General features: G+C 46.1%; 2 protein-coding genes across 4 annotated transcripts in view; one reads left to right on the top strand and one right to left on the bottom strand.

The window, feature by feature from the left end:
* Positions 1-410: 410 nt before the first annotated feature.
* LOC129600955 (serine/threonine-protein kinase Nek6-like) lies at positions 411-4994 on the bottom strand. 2 transcript variants are annotated; one of them, XM_055499642.1, is made up of 3 exons: positions 4312-4994; positions 3022-4089; positions 411-1418 (listed from the first exon to the last, which is right to left on the bottom strand). In XM_055499642.1, exons 1-3 carry the CDS (start codon positions 4607-4609, stop codon positions 712-714), a joined length of 2073 nt encoding a protein of 690 aa, XP_055355617.1. In that variant the 5' UTR covers positions 4610-4994; the 3' UTR covers positions 411-711. The 2 variants fall into 2 exon arrangements, with proteins under 2 accessions (XP_055355617.1, XP_055355618.1); XM_055499643.1 differs by lacking the exon at positions 411-1418 and adding an exon at positions 1460-2558.
* A 22-nt stretch (positions 4995-5016) lies between these two features.
* LOC129600953 (uncharacterized) overlaps positions 5017-18671 on the top strand; it is a 35077-nt gene continuing 21422 nt past the window's right edge. The window contains exons 1-6 of one of the 2 annotated variants that reach the window (XM_055499639.1): positions 5017-5298; positions 5970-6309; positions 7316-8314; positions 8416-9751; positions 11300-11574; positions 11805-12725. In XM_055499639.1, coding sequence (XP_055355614.1) covers positions 6015-6309; positions 7316-8314; positions 8416-9751; positions 11300-11574; positions 11805-12725 — 3826 coding nt within the window. In that variant the 5' untranslated portion in view covers positions 5017-5298; positions 5970-6014. Of the gene's footprint in view, positions 5299-5941; positions 6310-7315; positions 8315-8415; positions 9752-11299; positions 11575-11804; positions 12726-18671 lie in introns of both variants that reach the window. The other variant, XM_055499638.1, reaches the window with a different exon arrangement.

The following is an 18671-nucleotide window of genomic DNA, read 5'->3' as shown; positions in this document are numbered from 1 at the left end:
CAAAATGAACTCTTCGTAATGATATCGTAATGATTGCACTGTAATACGTCATCTTAGTACTGCCTGTACACAGCTAGTTGGTTGTGCGGTACGTACAAGGTGCAGCTACGGTATAGCTGGCACACGTCCATTGAGCGAATGGGCAAATGCAGCCGTGATTCTGGACCACAGAACCAGCCTTGATGAGTTTTGATTCTGACTTGGTTCTAGATTCAGCGCGCATATTCCATCTAGAATCTAGTACTGAGTTTCTGGAAGTTAAGTGACCTTCGTTAGGGAGCTAGTTCTTTGGCGAAAGTCGTGTGGATCAGTCAGACCATCGGCTGATCGGGATCCCTGACTGTTTGTGTGTGTGTGTTGGTGGTGTGTTTGGTCGCGATCGTGTTGTTGGATAATAGTAATAAGAGTTTATTAATGTTCCTGTCCATCTTCCATAAGTCAGTCCAGATTCTACTCTGCTGACGTGAGTCAGGTTGGTCGCGTATGCAAAATAGTGAGTACAAAGGTATAGGTATTGCAGAGCATGTCACATTCAAAGGCTTATTTTTAGTCCGTTAGTTTACTGCAGTTTGCCCGTGTGACATTAGACGCCTCTTATGGTCGGCTTGCTTGCACCGCCCCAGAAACGATCCAGCGAGTTACAAATTCTCAAAAATTAATGATTAATTATTTATCATAATTATTAATGATATTTAATGATTATGTCTTATTTCAATAATCTGCAGTTTCAAGCGGGGTTAGATTAAGCTCCCCCTTCAGTTTCATCAGGAACCGATAAATTCGGAAGAAGTCATTCTTTAAATCGCTCCGCAACGCGTCAGTTGTAGTCCGCTGAGCTGCATCTACGTCAAAGCAAGACATAATAATGTTCCTTTCTATTGGATGAATGTCACGTGACACGAAAGGGAAGCACGCTCCCGTCGCCAGTAACGAGATATCCGGATTGGGCTGCCTTGACCAATCTGTTCCGTTTTTGAGCGTCACAAACGACAAGCCGTCGTCAACATGAAAGCAGCAATTAGCCATGTGTAATATGATACATCCAAGACTCCAGATATCGGTAGCTGTTCCAACATAATGGTCAGTAGCGATCGGATAATGTTGTAGTTTTGCTTTTGCCATTTCAGGTGACATGTACCGTGGGGTGCATTCCACCCGCGCAATATCGTTGGGAAGAAGTTGGCCATCCACGCTGCACAGAGCGCCATCTAGGTCACCAATAACGGGGATTGATTGGTCATCGTCAAAGGCACCCTTAATAAAGACGTTGGCCGGCTTCAGATCGCCATGTATGAAGTCTTTGCGATGCAGATAATCCAGCCCGCTGGCCATATGAAATCCGTACCGCAACATTGAATATAGGGTGATTGTCGTTTTGCCTTTGCTGGCGTTTTCCAGCACGGTACATAAGTCGCCGCCTGCGAAATAAAAGGTCGTTAAATTAAAGTGAATACACGGGAAAAAATCTTGTCGGATGCCCAAAAATGCACTTTGAAAAAGCTGTTTGGACACCGCAAAATCACACGCAAGCAATGTTTACGAGGAAAGATTAAACGTGACATAGGGGGTACACCGTACAGCTTGCGACGAAGGATACGGATACCAACTGTGAAGAAGAGTGGCCTTCCCCGTACACCCGGGCTCGGGCGGCTGTTAGTCTGGTTTTCTGTTTTCTCATTTCCGGCTGTGATTTCGATCTGTCAGATTGTAAATCTGGCAGATATTTCAGTTGCCAGCGATCGTCGTCTGAGCCGGTTGATAGGCTATTTTAGAATATGCAGCGTGATGTGTAGCTGGTTGAAGAGAAGCATTGCGTTTGTGATTGTTTCGGTTTTCTCCGTAGGCTCACTATACTACGCATAGCTCCTTAGCGGAAAGGTTTCCGTTTCCTTCTCTGCAATGTTGATACTTTCCGTGTCTACTATTTCACAACAAACTGCCAAGGTGAAAAAAGCGTACGATACTCATAGTAATGGTTCAAATATTGATGTCATGTTTGTGTCTGTAAGGTAATGAGGTTGACGGGCGAGCTGGCTGCCGTCCACTGGAAGCTGGTCGTTTTGTACCGATACAATCTTTAATTTCTACTGACATACATTATCCCAGAAAATTAAAGCATGAACAGATTCTGGCAATAATCAAAGGGAAGGCGGCGGAAGTTGTAGGAGAAATAAGCTTGTTGTACCGGAAAAAATAGCATGTTCACGGTAGCCAGTTTCGAAATGGCTATTTTGCCGCAGTATTGGCGGCAAAATAGCCATTAGCTATTTTACCGCACTATGGTCGGTAAAATAGCCTTTTCCTATTTTGCCGCACACTGCGTTAAAATAGTCGTTAGCTAGTTTGCCGCAGTACTTCAGTATGGATGGCAAATTAGCCTTTAACTATTTTGCCGAAGTTTCCGGTTAACATATAACAATTCAGGTAGCTGTTGATAATTATCGGTCTCCGGTGAATTCAGTAGCGTAGGGCAGGCACTGCAGTGCTCTGGGATCCTATTTACGGATGCAATCATCCATAGCACCCAGCAACCCAGACGTCCGAAAGAATATCAAGTTCTGTTTGAACAAGAAATATCAAGGCAGAACAATTGGACATGAAAGAATATCAAGGCTGTTTGAACGCAGTGTGCGGCAAAACAGCCTTAGCCATTAAATAAGGAAGACATCACAGTCAAGACACGGTGTCTTAGACACCCAACTACGGAAACCCTGATAATTATGATCAAGATCAAAAATTGCAGCCAAAACTTCTGGGCTTTCTTTCTGCAATTTTCGATCTTGATTATAATTCTCATGGTTTCCGTAGTTGGGTGTCTTGACTGTGATGTCTTCCTTATTTAATTAATAAAAAAAACCCCAATTTCTGCTAGCGCTAAAAGCGCACAGTTTGTCACAGGGAAGAACTGTGAACAGAAAAACCTTAGCGCTCTGATACCTGTTTTGCTAGATCCGATATATATGTACAGACTATACCGTTTGAAAGCCGTTCATGCTTTCCAACAAGACGTGAAGTGGTTACCTGAGCAGTAGTCCATCACGATTTCTATTACGGGTCCATCAAGTTGTTTGTTTTTCTTGAAGGTCAAGTTGTAATAGGTGACGATATTAAGATGTCGCAGCGTTATCAGAGCTTCCCAACGGCTCTTCGCTTCTTCCCGTTTGGTTTTATCAGCGAACTCTTTAAGCTTTTCTTTTTTCAGTTCAACGGTTTTGATAGCAATCGTTGTTGGAAGAGTTTCGTAAATTCCCTCTACAAGTTTGCCCCGAAAGACTGCGCCAAAGCTGCCTTTTCCGAGCCAATCCGATGGACTTGAAATGCCCGGTTCAATGTTAGGGCGGCAACCATCCCGCCATGGCAGATCAGACGGTTCGCCGTTGTCTACACCAGCATTACTTGATATCGCACCTTGGCGGACACCAGTCTTCTCCACACTGAATATCTCAAGTCTCACCAAAGCGTTGTGAAGCTCCTCGGCTGAAAATCGTCCGTTGCAATCCTTGCTCAAACAACGCTGCAGAATTTTTCGCGTAAATTCTGTAGGTATGTTTTGTGAGATATAGGGAATGTGTCCTTCCGCTGTACGCGTAAGATTCCAAGGCCAACCCAGACTATTGACCGCTTTCTTGGTGTTGGTCTCCTCGTTATAAAGATGCTTTTTCTTGTCGTCGAAGCAGCATCGCGCCAAATCCACCATAATACATCCCAGACTCCATACATCAGTTTTTTGATCGAATATAGTTCTGGTTCGCGGATCAATGGCTTGAATGATTTCCGGTGATGCATACTTACCTGTCGATTCCTGCATGATTGATCTCACGGTTTCTCTATAATAGTCCATGTCGTCAGCCGTGGCCTTGTTCTTATGCAGCACGATCATTTTATCCAAACCGCCAATACGCAGATTACATTCTGTCGTCGACTGGCTGACAAGAATGGCTGATGGCTTCAGTCGACCATGAACGATGTCCTTCCTATGCAAATACCATAAGCCACTGGCCAATTGTGTACAAAAATTGACCATAGTTTTGGCTGACATCATTGTCCCTTGTTTTTCGTAGGTCCCAATCAGGTCTCGCAAGTTTCCATCTAAAAATCAACTTCAGTTTAATTACGTTTTCTTCACAAGTAAGTATCTTGCAAGCTTCCGTCTTCGTTGCATTTGGATACTGCGGTTACGGTAGCCATGGAGTTTCCGTAACCAAAACGTACCTTTTGGCAACTTTACGCTTACAAGGTGCTATACGAGCTACCTAAGTTAGCGTCACATTTATAAAGGTACAAGCACTGAATTTCTAGTGATAACATTACCTGGATGATAGGTCATGCAGAACTCCAATTGGACCAAATCGGGCCTCATCCGTTTTTGGACAACCGTTTGGTAACCGACTACGTTCTTATTCTTGAGAACTCTTAATATTTTCTCCTGCTGCTGTAGTCGAATGTTCCGAAGCGATTTAAGCGGCACGGCGGCAACCTTAACAGCTACATAGCCGTTTTCGCTCGTAGGATCGCAGTCTGTAAGCTGCGCCTTGAAAACACTTCTCTCGATTACATCGCAGCAGTCATATTTGTAGCTCACTTCTTTAGGCTGCTGTTCATTTGCCATTCTGACCTGTTGGAACGCTGCTGCTAGTCGCTGCTTAATGAGGCTACTAGTCGCAGGATAGAATACGGAGTTTTAATTCACAACTCGATCAATAGGTATCCAAGACTTAGCATGGGTAATATAAAGTGCTACGAGTGAAATGCGAGGGAAGTGAATATAGGCAGGTTAGCTTATCTCTAGGAAAAGTTGTCGGAAAAGTTGCAAACGATAAGTGAACGGTGATAGCGATAAGAAACCGTAATAAGCAACAACAATCTATCACACATAATCATGCATTACTGTAATGCCCAGTAATGTTTTGCTTTGCTTAAACTGTAGCTGTCTGTCAGCGAAGCTAAGATATACCGTCTTCGTATACGGTATGAAATTGCAGTAAAATTGCAGTTACATTATCAGCGCGCGTTTGCAACTGATATTAGCCGATTTAGCGATGAATTAACACTTGTAAGAAACTTTGCCTGATAACTAAGTTTTCCTGATAAATAATATGGCTCTACTTCTTAAATAATATGGCTCTATTTGCTTGGAGAATTGTGATAAAACCGACAATGTCCACTATCACATGCCTTTACCTATGGTAAACACGAGTTCATGAAAGCAAGCCATTTCGGATTGTACATCCATCGCAATTGATTGCTAAATACTGTTTTGTGTACCCCAGCATAACAAGCCGCCACGTGACTGTTCAGGTATACTGAGTCACTGACTATCCCAAATTAAGCTGTTTCAAAACCGATTTCTTAATACTTTAACTGACTAAATTCGGTAGTTTGAACCAGACTTGGGCCGCCTTTTTGCGGAGCGGGAAATTTTTCCGCCATTCCCGCCGCTCCCCGCTTTTTTGGAGGACGTTAGCGGGCGGAAGTTTGGAGGGACGGGGCGGGGAGGAAAAAATGTGAGCGGGCGGGAGCGGGATTATTTTAAAGGCGGGTGGAGATCAAGCATAAAATAAAATTTAAGATCATTTACTGAAATATTCTAACTATTTTTTATAAAATTTCTAACGGTTTTTGCGGCGAAATTGGTTGTTGGCTTCGCGCTTCCCGCGAAAATTGGCAACTGGTGTGGTTTTTGAGCAGATATTTCTGCTGAAGAGAACAAAGGGAAAAAATTAAAAATTGAAAAGCACTGAAAAATTTTTTCACATTTTTGGCGGGCGGACGGCGGGAAATTAAGATATGGCGGGCGGAAGTGGGCAATTTTTTTCTTACGGGTGGGTGGAGCGGGGCTGAAAATTTTTTGTAAGAGCGGGCGGGCGGAAAGCGGAGATATCGTTGGCGGCCCAAGTCTGGTTTGAACATCGACAATAACTTATTTCTTTTTTTTTAACAGCTTTCGAAGAAATGAAGTAATTTCGCAGGCCATTAAGACCCGTTGGTTGACGGCAGACAGCACTAGCAGCAACATGCCTTCTACTGGGATACCAGGTTTTCCCACTGTAGTAACTATTGGAGACCGTAACTATTCCCAGCAAGAGGCCATCCAGTCTAACGATGCCCGCCACATTTTCAGGCTGCGTGATAACGCCAATGGCCAGAATATGGTAGCGCATTGTTTCCGTAATCACTCTCCAAATATCAGCCAGATAATGAAGAAAGCATGCCATTTGCTACATCTTGACCATGAAAATGTGGTCCGCTACTATTTTGTGGGAGTAATGCAACCAGACTGGTTAGGCGTAATTGCGGAGCATTGCAACAGTAAGTGAACGATGGAGGAACTTTCTAGTAAGCCATGCAGCATACCGTATTCATAAAAATTAATTCTTTAATTGCTGAATTTTTCGCTATCCGCCGCAAAGCACGATAAATTAGGTGACCTTCATACCGCAGCTTAATAACAATTTTAATAATTTTAATAAGCTGCGGTACGAAGGTCACTTACTCCGTAGGTAATTACTCCGTAGGTCTCTCCGTAGGTAATTTATCGTTCGATCACTATTAGTGTTTTGGGTAGAGTCCCATCACATATTAATTGGGACAAATTCTTCATTGGAGTATTCATATTGAGCGAAGCTCGCCACTGTATACATATTTAATCGACACACGAAAGAACCATTACAATGATCACAACCAAAATTTCAGGGAAAAATGTATGTACATGTATGTACATTATGCCATTATGCTTCTATTTTAATAACAAAGTAGTACAAAATAACATGCGACGTATCTGTTGGAAGCACAACATTACCCACCGCTGCTTTCGAAGTTGATATTGTGTTGGCCATTATGAACTTAAGGGCACCCACCCCCCAAAGGTTTCTGAAAAGGGAGGCAAAAGCCATTTGCCCTAAAATATTCTCAAACAGATGTGCCGTACTCTATACAGTGGACTCCAGAAATGTGGTTATTCAGAATCGATATAAATATGAACTTTATTTCAGTTTGTGCTGCACTGAAATAGTAACAGAAGTCTAGTTGGTGTACTTATTGTGAGTCAAGGTTGAAACTCCTTATGGTAAGTTTCTAGTTCTGCTAACCGGAACTATGTATAATCAGACATTTTGTGAAATGAATCGTGAAGGCCAAATTGCGCTGGCTGTCCAGTGAGTATGAAGAATCCATAATCAGATATTATTCAGACAATAATCAGATACTTTCCATCTAACCGGGAGCCGGAATGTGTAGCCAATTTTCAAGAGGAGCCGGAACGTGTAACATCTCATTGTACATATTGATATATGAGTGATTATTATTAATTTTGTAGTGCCGAATTTATCCCATTATGAAGAGCGATTGGCAGTCTTCGAAGCACTGCAAATCGGAAGAAGCATATTGGAGGGTCTTGCTTATCTCCATAGTAACGGCGTAGTGCACGGTGAATTAACGACCGACAGCATTCTGTTATTCCCGTCCGAGCGCGATAGCTTTCCTTTGCCGAAAATTTCCCTGGTAGAATGCCTTGAGAAAGAAAATGTGCCACAAAACCTTTTGCAAGATATCTGCGGAAAAATAGAGGAAAATGGTAATCTTCAGTACAGCTCCGCCAATCGGAACTACAAAAGCGAAAATGGAAAAGAGTTTAGCAAATTGGACATATGGTCGTTTGGAGAACTGATGATACACATTCTAGAAAAAGTGCCGACCGAAGATATGAAAGCGGAGAGAGAAGCATCCGCCAATCCTTACTACACCCAAGACACACTTCCGCGCCTTGTCAAGGACAATGCAGCGCTACAACGGCTATCATCAAAAACCCCGCCGGGCATTTATGATCTTCTGCACTTATGCTTCCGCAGCCATCCCAGCAATCGGCCAACCGCACAGGTACTCAAAGGACACTATATCTTTGCGGCTGACGCATCAGTGGAAAAAAAAGAAATTGAGTGTCGAAGACGCATACAGCAGTACTTGGGATCAGAATATTATTACTGTATTTTCGATGCTGCCAATGCCTTTTTCTATACCAAATTTTTACGACTAGAACGGCGAACCCAGCAGGTGACAACACGTATTATAACTGTTGATCACGCAAGAGAGCAGACGGGCAATACTTTAATTTGGGAGAATATTTATGACTGCTCACTGGATCCCCATGCGTATCCGTCGGATTTCGTCTTTCTCGAAGAATTACGCACATTTAACGAGAAAGATGTGAAACAACTCACCCATATACGACATCAATCGATTCTTCCCCTTCTGGAATGCCATTACCGATATGTTGCAGATTACGTCAGCGTTGTCTACAAACTGGCTTACGATCCTGGTAAGGACTGCAATTCAGCAATGAAATGTTTAAGCGATTTGGGCAGATAATTTGAAAAAAAACGCGCACTTGATGCATGCATTGTTTATGTTTATCTGTAGACTGCTGCTGCTTGCAACGTCTCCTCGAAGCAGGTGTTGAATTTTCCTGGAACTGCATAAGGACATACATCAGACAGCTTATCGAGGGTTTGGTCTTTTTGGAGCAGAAACAAACCCGTATCAGTATGACACAGCACTGCGGGGTTGTGCTGTGCGAAAGACATCCAACTGGCACATTCCTGAGGGCGAAGATACACGCTGCCTACTTCCTGGATTCGATGCTGGACATCAAGTTTCAGACGCACAAAATGAGCGAGGTTGACCTCATGCCCCATACTGAATTTGCGCGCTTCATGCCACCGGAGCATGCCAACCTGCCGTCCTTGGCCATGGCTCTCACCGCATCGGAACCCCAACAAGTGTGGGGAATCGGGCACATCCTGCTGATGCTAGCCATGGGTCCATATCTCCGCTTTGAAAAAACGACAGAAGATGGCTGCAATGAAAGTCGTGTGGTTGATGGAAAGGTGCCGACAGAAGAAATCGTGGATTTGCTGCGCAGTGGATGGTTACCATATGTACCGAACGCTCTTCCACCCAATGCCAAAAATATTATCAAATCTTGTTTTCTCCCCCAAGACGAGCGGCCTTCGCTGGAAAGCCTGCTTTGTTCGCAGCTTTTCCAGGTGGCGATGCCGATGGAAGTGGTCCTGCAATCCAATACTAAACCAGTTTTTACTATGCGTCCGGTAACAGAAGACGAATTGCGCGCATTCGAGCAATGGAAGCGCAACCCAGCAACCAATGGGACTGAAATTAAACCATGCATTTTAGCTGCAAGTACTGCCGCATCGATTCGGAAAATTATGTGGTCCTATCGCAATCTAGACACAGATCGCCCTATTGCGGTGCATTTGCGCACCGCTGCTCCATTCGAAAATCTGAACGCTCTAACAGCGGTGTCTGACCTTGTTCTCGATTTGACTGTCGAGAATGTACCTCAGTTCAATTGCAACTTGCTCAGTACGATCAGCTTGCCCAATCTGCTTAGCCTGCGAATAATGAACTGCTCTGATATTGTATTGCGCCCAGGTGTTCTAACCGCTTTCCCAAAATTGCGCTGCTTAGAACTTCCGCGTTGTACTTTGGCAGAATTCAGTGAAGCTGTCCTTGTGCAACTGACGCAGCTGGAAATGTTGACATTCTCCGATGGGCTTGCCGAGGACGGGACATTCGCAAATGCGTTTACCACAAAGATTTGCATGGCAGAGGAGTATGCATGGTTAAAAGAATATCTGCGCACCCACAGCGGCTTGGTTCAGCCACGTGGTGAAGGAGATATTTGGCGCTATCGCAGTGTTTGGAGCAGACCCAATTTAGGATTCTCGTTCAGCAGGTACTGTGATTTTTAAGCGACAGGATTATCCATTCTTTGTTTATTATTTGTAATACTCACAGCTTGCTTTTTGTTCTGCCCTTTCGCTGTGAAAAAGCTGTTAGTGGAACTGGAAGTGTTGTTGTTGCGTCTTGCGGGAAACCGGCTATCGTGCGTGTAGAGCAGCTGTAAAAGTGGATTGTGTAGTGTATCAAAGGGTCGCAGGCCATACTGAAAAGGTGAATCGGTGTGCTTATTTCCGGTAAACCAACTCTGTGGTCTAACTTGATAATGCCGCTACAGTCATAACGTCAGGGCACACCCTTCACCAGCACGAGACTATATGTCTCGTAATATTCACAGTTCACGTAGAGGAGAAGCGCGTTTGGGACATTATCATTTGATTTCACAAAAATTTAGTAATAACGTTTTTCAAGCAGTAAGGCATTTGGCACCGCGACGTTTCGCAGCGGACAAAAGCAGCAGTTGCAGATAGTATTTCGCCATAAGAAAATTTTGCCGAGCGACGTTTTGTCGCGGGGCATTTAGTAGGCAGAATATCACGAGACATTCAGTCGGAAGGCCGTTTCGTCGAAGAGACATTTTGCCTATCAACTTAACTCTTTGCCAGGTTTCCGAAATAATCAAGAATACCTGAAAAACCTGCGAAACCTTAGGAAAGAAAAACCTAAGAAAAAGCCTGGAAATCCTGAAACGCGTGAACACCAAGCGCATCGTATTATTGCATGATCCGAAAAGCCACAAGACGAATCGACCGCGACCCAACCGAAATGTCGCATAGATAAAATGTTTCAAAACAAGATGTCCCAAGGACCCAGACCCAAGTGTCCGAGCGTCCGTATGTCCCGCGGCGAAATGCCTTCACATCGAATTTAAGTGCGGCGAAATGTCACACTCCCAGTTGTCCAGTTGCGCGTTTAAGGGAGTACCAGAAGCTGCACTAGAAACCAATACCAGAAGCTGCACCAAAAAAAGCGTATCCTGCCGGTGTTCGACCGTTGGAAGCAGTCCGAAGCAGTGTGGATGCACAACATCTGCAAGCACAAAGCGGTCCGTCGCAATACTTGTTCGATATAATTGTTTTCATCGGTATAATCTCTGGAAGCCATCGAGAATCGAAGCCACAGCGAAGAAAAAGATCGAAGAAGGGACGTTGGTCATTTGTTTAAAGGACATTTTTGACCGCATAAAAAATTTAATATGTAGATACTCAGTGCGAATGGTATGGGTTTCTGTGAAGTATTGTATAAGTAATACTTTAATAGTTTATTATTACTACATAATTAATGATGTGTACAGCAACTGCGCAGCAGGTAGAATGACAGAAAGTACAGCAGAAAGTAGTTAGAAGTAATACAGTAGTTGCTAGGAAAGCAACGTACACGACAGTTTCTCTAAGTTCGCTCTTTCGAAAAATATAAGAATATAAGAACCATGTGTAATTTGCACAGCCAGCACGCGTGCCAGTTAGCCACGCTAATAGCAGAAACCAATTTCCCAGTGCATGCAGTAATGAGCTTTAGTTTCCTCAAATGTTAACTTTTCCAGCTCCGGTAACGATTGCTCACCAGTGAACCAAATGAAGGTGGCTAAATGCATCCAAGTTGGACTCTTCGGAGAATTCCGGATACCACCAAACTCCGACCAAAGTGCCGATGTGCCGATTCTGAATAAAATTATTCAGACTGACAGACTTCATCCTGAATATTTGGAAGCTGTAAAAATGATGTGCGACTTGAACCATCCGAATATTTTGGCCATACATTTGGCTGAAGCGTCATCGATAGGCGGAACACTGATTCTATCCATGGATTATCTTCAAGGTTAGGAAAATCTTATGACGCTTGAATCGGGTAATAGAAAGTGAATTTGTTCAAAAGCGGAAGTTCCCGAGAAATAATAATATATCTACTTCTTGTTTTAAGGTTTGTTTCATTTTAAAAAAGATAGGGGAACATGATATATGAATAAGTTACATGAGACAATGTGCTTAAGTGTTAGACGAGCGTCACATTTACTTTTTGCCTTATGAATTACTGTACAATATTTTCAGCCGGGTCACTTGGGGATCATCCCTTTAAATACGAAGTGTCGCAAAAGTTGCCGACAATAGTAAACTTTAGCAAAGAAATTCTATTTGGACTGCAGTATTTACATAAAATGAACATTACACACGGCTCGCTTCATCCGTGGAATGTGATGTTGCAACCTGTTGCCGGAACAACTCATTTCAAACCTAAACTCAGCGATTATGATAATAACCCGCAGCGAGTATTTAGAACCGATAAGGACCGTTGCAATCTTATTTCCATGTGTGCTGAAAGGTATATCTCTCCCGAAATGAAGCGCGGCTTCAGTGAATTGGACCTTAATAACTTAAATACCAGCGCAGACGTTTGGAGTTTCGGGCAGATCATCCTGTTTTTATTTCTGAACCGCCAAGCCTATCTTCAACAAGAATCTTCAACAGGCGAGTTCTACAATTGGGAGAGTAATGCGCTGTTTTCAAGAGAGGACCACAAAACATGGTCTCCGATGCCTCCTCCTTGCATGCCGCCCGCTTTTCTTGACGTGCTTTATTTAACATTCGAAGATAGCCCTTGCAACAGACCGTCAGCTGATACGCTGCTCCATCACTACATTTATGTTGCACCACATTCAATGGATTCAGAACCTTCGCGATTAATTAGGACCGATATCAAATCAGCTCTCACCACATTTAGCTGCCCTCCAAGTCTGGAAATTGGACCGTTAGAGCGTGAAAGCTTCAATTCGTGTGCGGTATTCAGTCAGATAACCAAAGAATGGACCAACGCACCACTTTTAGATCTAGAACGAGCAAGTATCCGATTAGAGATCCCAAACCTCATGCAGTCAGTTACATTCAGCCATCCCTGCGTGACTCAGTTAATCAACATGCATATCGAAACCTCACAGACACTTCGTTTCGCAGCGTCGTTTTTATCTGAGCGCGGTAAGTTTGTATTTTTACATTACCGCAAGCTAGGTTTATCAGATTTGTGTTGCTTTGTGATTTAATTAAGGCCGTACCTAATCGGTACATACATAGAACCATATTCGTACGTGTAGCTCAGACAGCACAGTGCATCATCGAGAAAGCTTGTAGCCGGCAGAAAGGTTGATTGGCTCACGGAACAAACCTTATTGCCGACAAAAAGGGTTGGTTAACTTTTTGACGGCCGAAATGGCTCACTGTAGCTTGGGTGCCAGTGTGGGGGTCCTATGTGATAACACACTGAAATAATATTTACGCATACTGTATGCGTAACATTATTATTTCAGTGCGTTATGGATATACGGTATATCCATTAATGGTTTTCGTCTGCGTACATAAGCCTTCATGCCGCTCAGGATGTCTCACGTTCCTGAGCCTGTGCCAGACAGGATGGCTCACGTCCGGAAACCCGCGTACCGGACAGGATACAGCCTCTAACATATTTTCTGCGAGCCTGAAATAACACTGAGATAATTCACGTTTTATTGAGAAGACATTCGTACATACTCAACATTTATACACTAATTGCCCAAAATCAAATTTTACAAGCTTTTGCACAACGGCCAAGCGTTCACGGGGTCGGCCAACTTCGCTTTTGCTGTCCATTTGTCTCTGCCGTTCCATTTCGCCGTTTTCAGTTTTACCTTTACCTTTGTCGGAAGAGCCGTTAACATTCCAATTTGCCGATTACCGTTAGCACTCTGCCAGTTCTAAACTTTTAAGTTAAAGTTATTAAGTTAAAGTTATCAGCACACCAACAGGCATAAAACACTTATGCGCCGCATCGTTAATTATGAAAGTCAAACCTCATTGCCGAAAGCAGTTGTAACAGGCAAGCGCGAGGAGATCACGAGTGATGCTTTATTGTACAAATAAAGGGACAATGCTGCGTAATAGCAGGGAATGCAAGAACAAAGCACTGATGGCTAAACAAGCAAGTGAATGCTAGAAGAGCTCTTGAGCGTTCGTCAAGGCGTGAAAGAAGCAACTCGCGGCAAGCACGTGCTGTGTGCCATCAGCTGTGTGATGATGCGCAGACTGGACTCAATCCAACGCGAGCGTATGAACGCTGAGTCATACTGCGAGAGAGGGACGAGAGAGCAAGTATGCTCAGTGTGTGTGCCGCGTATATCCGCTTCAGCGGATATGAGTGCAGTGCAGCAGCACACGTACGTACAGCGAGAGAGGCGATATGGCAAGCATGAGTGCAAATACGTCCATGGTGGGCCGTATGCACCAGGCGCAGTCATGTGCCTCTGACATGCCTCTGGGCGGGAATCCGAGCTCCTGCGAAGGATGCTCCGACTCGGTACCGCACCAGTACCGCACAACTCTCCAGTCGGACCCAATGTGGGGTCGCTGGTACGCGTCCTCTGGCAGTGGGAGTCCGGTGTCTGGTCGACCGTCCCTTCTTCACTTCCGAACCCATGAGTGGAAACCACTCACGGCCGAAAAATCCGGAAGCCGCTCGGGCGTTTCGTTGGACCGGTGGTGCTTCTGTTGGCTGGCTTCTTGCTTCTGTTGGCAACGGAGAACGATGTGAGAGAAAAATGTAATGAAAGTTTATGCAGCGCGAAAGAAAATATGAAATAAAGTTTAATCACAATTCCAGTGAGCAAAAGGGGTTACAAAACAGATCTGTCAAAGAGATCGAACTAGAAAAATACAATTCCGTTTGTTAGGAGAAATGCTAAAAAAAATACAAGAATCTGTCCGGGGGTCCTATTCCGACTAGGATGACGTCCACGGGGTCTCCTGTCCGCTTTCATCCGGTAAGTTGGGTCCGGGGCATCGGTTCCCGGGTTACCCGTCGTGACCGGTTACATTCACTGAGGTCGGATAAGCACGGTTAAACACTTACTTCCGACTCATATCCGTCCGTCAGGGATAGAGAGGCACTGTTGCAGTTGCAAATGCCGAGGCATCCTCTCTGAATGGGGAATAGGACCGAGGTCGGTTTGACCAAGGTCGGCCTACCGGTAAGTCGACCGGCGGCTGGGGAAATTCGGCTATGTTCCGAATTCTTAAAGTCCAGGTCGGAAAAGGCTGTATGTAAGTCATGCGGCCTGTGTGGTCGTCATGTACAGCAGTTCCGTTCAAAAGTGGTCGGTTACAACCGTTCAATCTGCTACCACGAGCCTGGTTTGTAGTAATCCGAGTCGAACTGGCTCGAAGGTCCGGTCGGAATTTATGAGTTTCGGCGATGGAAGTGTCCAGTCGACTTCCATCCAATCTGTTCTGTTGTTATCCGACCTTCTGTCGAGGTCGGTTATCCTATCCGTCAGTGGTCGACTAGGGTTAACCTGCAATAACATGCCCATGTGGGGCTAAACAAGTTCCTTCAAGTCGAATTCGTCCATCGCAGATATCTGTCGTTCTTCTTCCGTCATGTTGACTAAGTTGCCGACTTCCGACATGTGGTCGGTTATGGTCGACTTCGGAAGGTCGGATGAACTATGTTCCCATCCGTCCGAAGGTCGGATTTTTCCGTTAGGAGGTCGGTTCTCGACTTCTGAATGTCTTTGCCGACTTGTTGCCGTACCCTACCGACTTGTGTACGGTCACTTCCGACCTCGGCTTGAGGTCGGATATCCATGTCCGATTTCGGAGGTCGGCTATTTTCCGACTTCCCAAGGTCGGATAAACTTTGTGTCTATCCGCCGGGAATATAAGTTCTTCCACTGAGAGGTCGATTTCGTACTTCTGGTTGGTTTTCCAAGCTGTTGTCGCTTACTTCCGACCTCCATCTGGTGGTTGTCAACTTCATTTTAGGAGTTCTGTGCGTTCGGCTACAGTTGGCCGGGTCCTTGGTGTCAGGACATCCCACGGTCAGTTCGGACTGGCAGAAGGATGTTCGGCAACACAACTCCGTTCCTTCTGTTATTTCTGACGTGAACTCCAGGTCGGATCCGAGCTACTGTTGAGGTCGGTCAATCATGCACTGCGCTCGCTCACAACGCTAAGGGTCTTTGTGGCCCCGGTTGCCGAGACAAGCTCTTTGGTTTAAAGTTCATGCACATGCAAGTTCCTGGGGTCGTCAGATCCGATTCTTCCATTCTGTTTTGTCGCGAACCTGTGACGCCTAGCCGCTCTGTTGGGGGTAGACGACTCACGTCCACGGGGAAATTTTCTTTGCCGCTGACAAAGGCCATGCTGCCACTTTTGTTGCGGCCGCATGATCCCTGTCAGCGGGGTTCATTAGGAGGGTGCAGATCGCGTATTCTAACACGGTCTGCCTAGGATGTTCCATTGGAGACATGGGGAAGCAGGTCGCGGCGGAGTCGTTGGTACACCAGTATCCAAATCACCGTCGCCGTTCCTCTTCAGGGAATGGCAGCACGTTCAGAGACGCGCGTAGTCGTGGTCACCGGTGAATCGGCTGGTTTACCCGATGTCGGCCGGGGAAGACTGCGGTTGATCTCCAGGTACAGAGCATGTAGGTCTGGATTCAAACGGAGAATCCGGTTGAGTTACCACGTTACTACTGCCAGCTTCCATCCATGGTCGACTTCTTGTTGGTCGGCTACCAAATACTCCGTCGATCTGTGTGATCGTTTAAAGGTAGCGAGTCGTGGTTCTAACGATCTGCGTCGTTACAGGTCGAACAGTTTTCAAAACCGATCTTTGTGATCGGCTTGCACAACCGACCTTTGTGGTCGGCTAGTGCCGCATTTTTCGTCATGCATCCATATTATGATGAACTACGAAGTCGAACTTTGTGGTCGGCCTCCGTATGTAGTCGAATCCGAGTCTTCCTGCGCTGTTGGCGGCTCGGCCGAGGGATTTCCGCTATTTACAATGGTGAAAACTGCTCGGCTACCCGGTTCCGAGGTTGGCCACGGGTGCTTGGCAAACATGGCGTGGAACGCGCGCAGCGACGTGTTCCGCGCCATGTTAGCGTAATCCTCTCGGTTTCTTCTCCGGAGTCGGTTGGCCGGAGTAATCTTCAAAGCCGGTCATGGTTAATGGCATCGTCTGTACCATGTAACTCGTGGTCGGCTCCATGTAACGCGGATTGGGGCTTCTGTTGGCTCCGATGGTCGCAGAACGTGGTTGACGATCTGCTCTGTTAGCAGATGTGGTTACGATCTGTTTTTGCCAAGCTGGGGAACTGGGGTCGGTTGCCCAGTTCGTTCCAGGGGATTCCTTGGGGGACGTACCGGTACGGTGAAAGAGCCGAAATACCCGGGTCTAACCACGCGTTTCCGGGTCCGACCAAAGAATCCGGCCGACTTGTGTAGTCGGCTTTCTGGCAAAATCGTCGTTGACGTCCGCCGCGTACATGGTTAGTCATCTTCCAAAAAGAATTTAGAGAAGTGTCCATTCCGAAGTCGGTTCTCGACGGCGCTGTTTCTCAGCTAGACTGTTTCTCAGTCGGAAGGTCGGTTCTCGACCGTGCCGTTTCTCGGCCTTAAGTCCCCGTAGTTATTCCGAGTGGGGAATCGAGTTCCAATGTGGGAACTCGACCTTAACTGAGTGGGACTTCGACGGGTTTATCGCCGCCGAAGTAATCTTCTTCTTCGTCATCATCCGGGCCAGGTCGGTTATGTGGCCGTATGTTCGGGTCCCTAGGTTTGCAAGTCGCCGGGCCACTCCGTTGAGACATCTCGTCGGTCTCATCTGTTTCTTGGCCGGGGCGCTCCGCTCTGCTCTTCCTCGATTCCTTAGCCGCTTGTTTGCGGAGTCGCAACGCATACGGTCGTGCACCAGGTGCTATGTCGTCCGACATCCAAGGTTCGTAGGGTGACGAGTTAAATCCACTAGGGAGAGTCTTCTTTTCGCGGTACCAGCTGATGAACCGAGTTGCGTCGTCGCTGGGATCTACGTGATCCTCACGAAAGGCATACTTTGTCGCATACCGTTCATGGGTGTACAGCAAGTCGCGCATCCAGACGGCTAGGATAACACTTCTCATCGGTGTGCCAAGTTGGGCTACGAGGGTCTCCACAGCCGCCGGTATCATTTCATTCTGGTACAATCCGTATAATGTGTAATGGCAGTAGTAATTGCCAAGTCGAGCTGCGAAGATGAATCGCAGAAATGCCGTGACTCCGTCTTGGGCCGTGTCGACTTCTCCTTCCGGAAGATACTGGGTTAAGTCCAGTGCTGCCCGAGCCGCGGTGATTACAAAGGCTGGGTGTGCGTCCGTGATAACGAACTGGGCAACACTCTCCAACTCGTCATGGGAGTATTCCCGAGCTCCTAGTTGGCTCGCACGTGTTCCGTCCGGACTGTACAATGGTACATTCAGCAAAACTGGGTCGGTCATCGACGGCAGCGCATTCGATCTGGTATACGGGTGTTCAACATTCGGCGCTGTGTGCGCGTTCATGTTGAAGTCGGTTTGCCACTGGTGTTGTTCGAACAGCGTCTGGTATCCAGATCGGACGAGGAATTGGCGAAGGTTTTCTACCATCCGCCAGATTTGTGGTCGGTACCGTTCCTCGTAATTCATGACGTTCATAATGTGGTTCGTCCTTTCAGTAGGGTGTGGCATGACGACCTCGATTCCTTGTTGTCGAGCTCGGTCATAGCGAGGGTCTTCTCGGATCGGCACTTCCACTTGTGGCAGTTGTGCCATCTGGTCGGCCACGTCGACGTCCATCTGCTCCTGTTGAGCTGCCAGTTCAGCTTGGACTTCGGCCGGTGGTTCTGCTTGTTGAGCTTCCGGCCGTTGTTCAGGTGGGATGACGTTACGTTTCGACTTATTTGTTAAGTCGACCGTAAGTCCGATCCCTGTTTCTCCAGATCCAGTACGTTTCCCTGGTGGAGCTCTGGTTGGCTCCTTTCCCGCTTCATGGATAACGGCTCGTTGCGCTTCGATTCTGTCTCGAAGGTCAACTGGGCCGATCCGGTGTCTAAGATCATGTCCCGCAAGGTTTTTGCTCGGTCGGCGCTGCTGTT

The sequence above is a fragment of the Paramacrobiotus metropolitanus genome, unplaced genomic scaffold, assembly GCF_019649055.1.
Source record: "Paramacrobiotus metropolitanus isolate TYO unplaced genomic scaffold, Prichtersi_v1.0 Parri_scaffold0000205, whole genome shotgun sequence".
NCBI classification, from domain to species: Eukaryota; Metazoa; Tardigrada; class Eutardigrada; order Parachela; family Macrobiotidae; genus Paramacrobiotus; species Paramacrobiotus metropolitanus.
The sequence above is the reverse complement of the archived record's forward strand: the minus strand, read 5'-3'. Positions and strand labels throughout refer to the sequence as shown.

Coding starts and splice junctions, on each gene's coding strand:
- LOC129600955 (XM_055499642.1), bottom strand. CDS start 4,609: ATGGCAAATGAACAGCAGCCTAAAGAAGTGAGCTACAAATATGACTGC. Junction 4,090..4,311: donor CTGCATGACCTATCATCCAG/GTAATGTTATCA, acceptor GTTGATTTTTAG/ATGGAAACTTGCGAGACCTG. Junction 1,419..3,021: donor CGTGATGGACTACTGCTCAG/GTAACCACTTCA, acceptor TTTATTTCGCAG/GCGGCGACTTATGTACCGTG.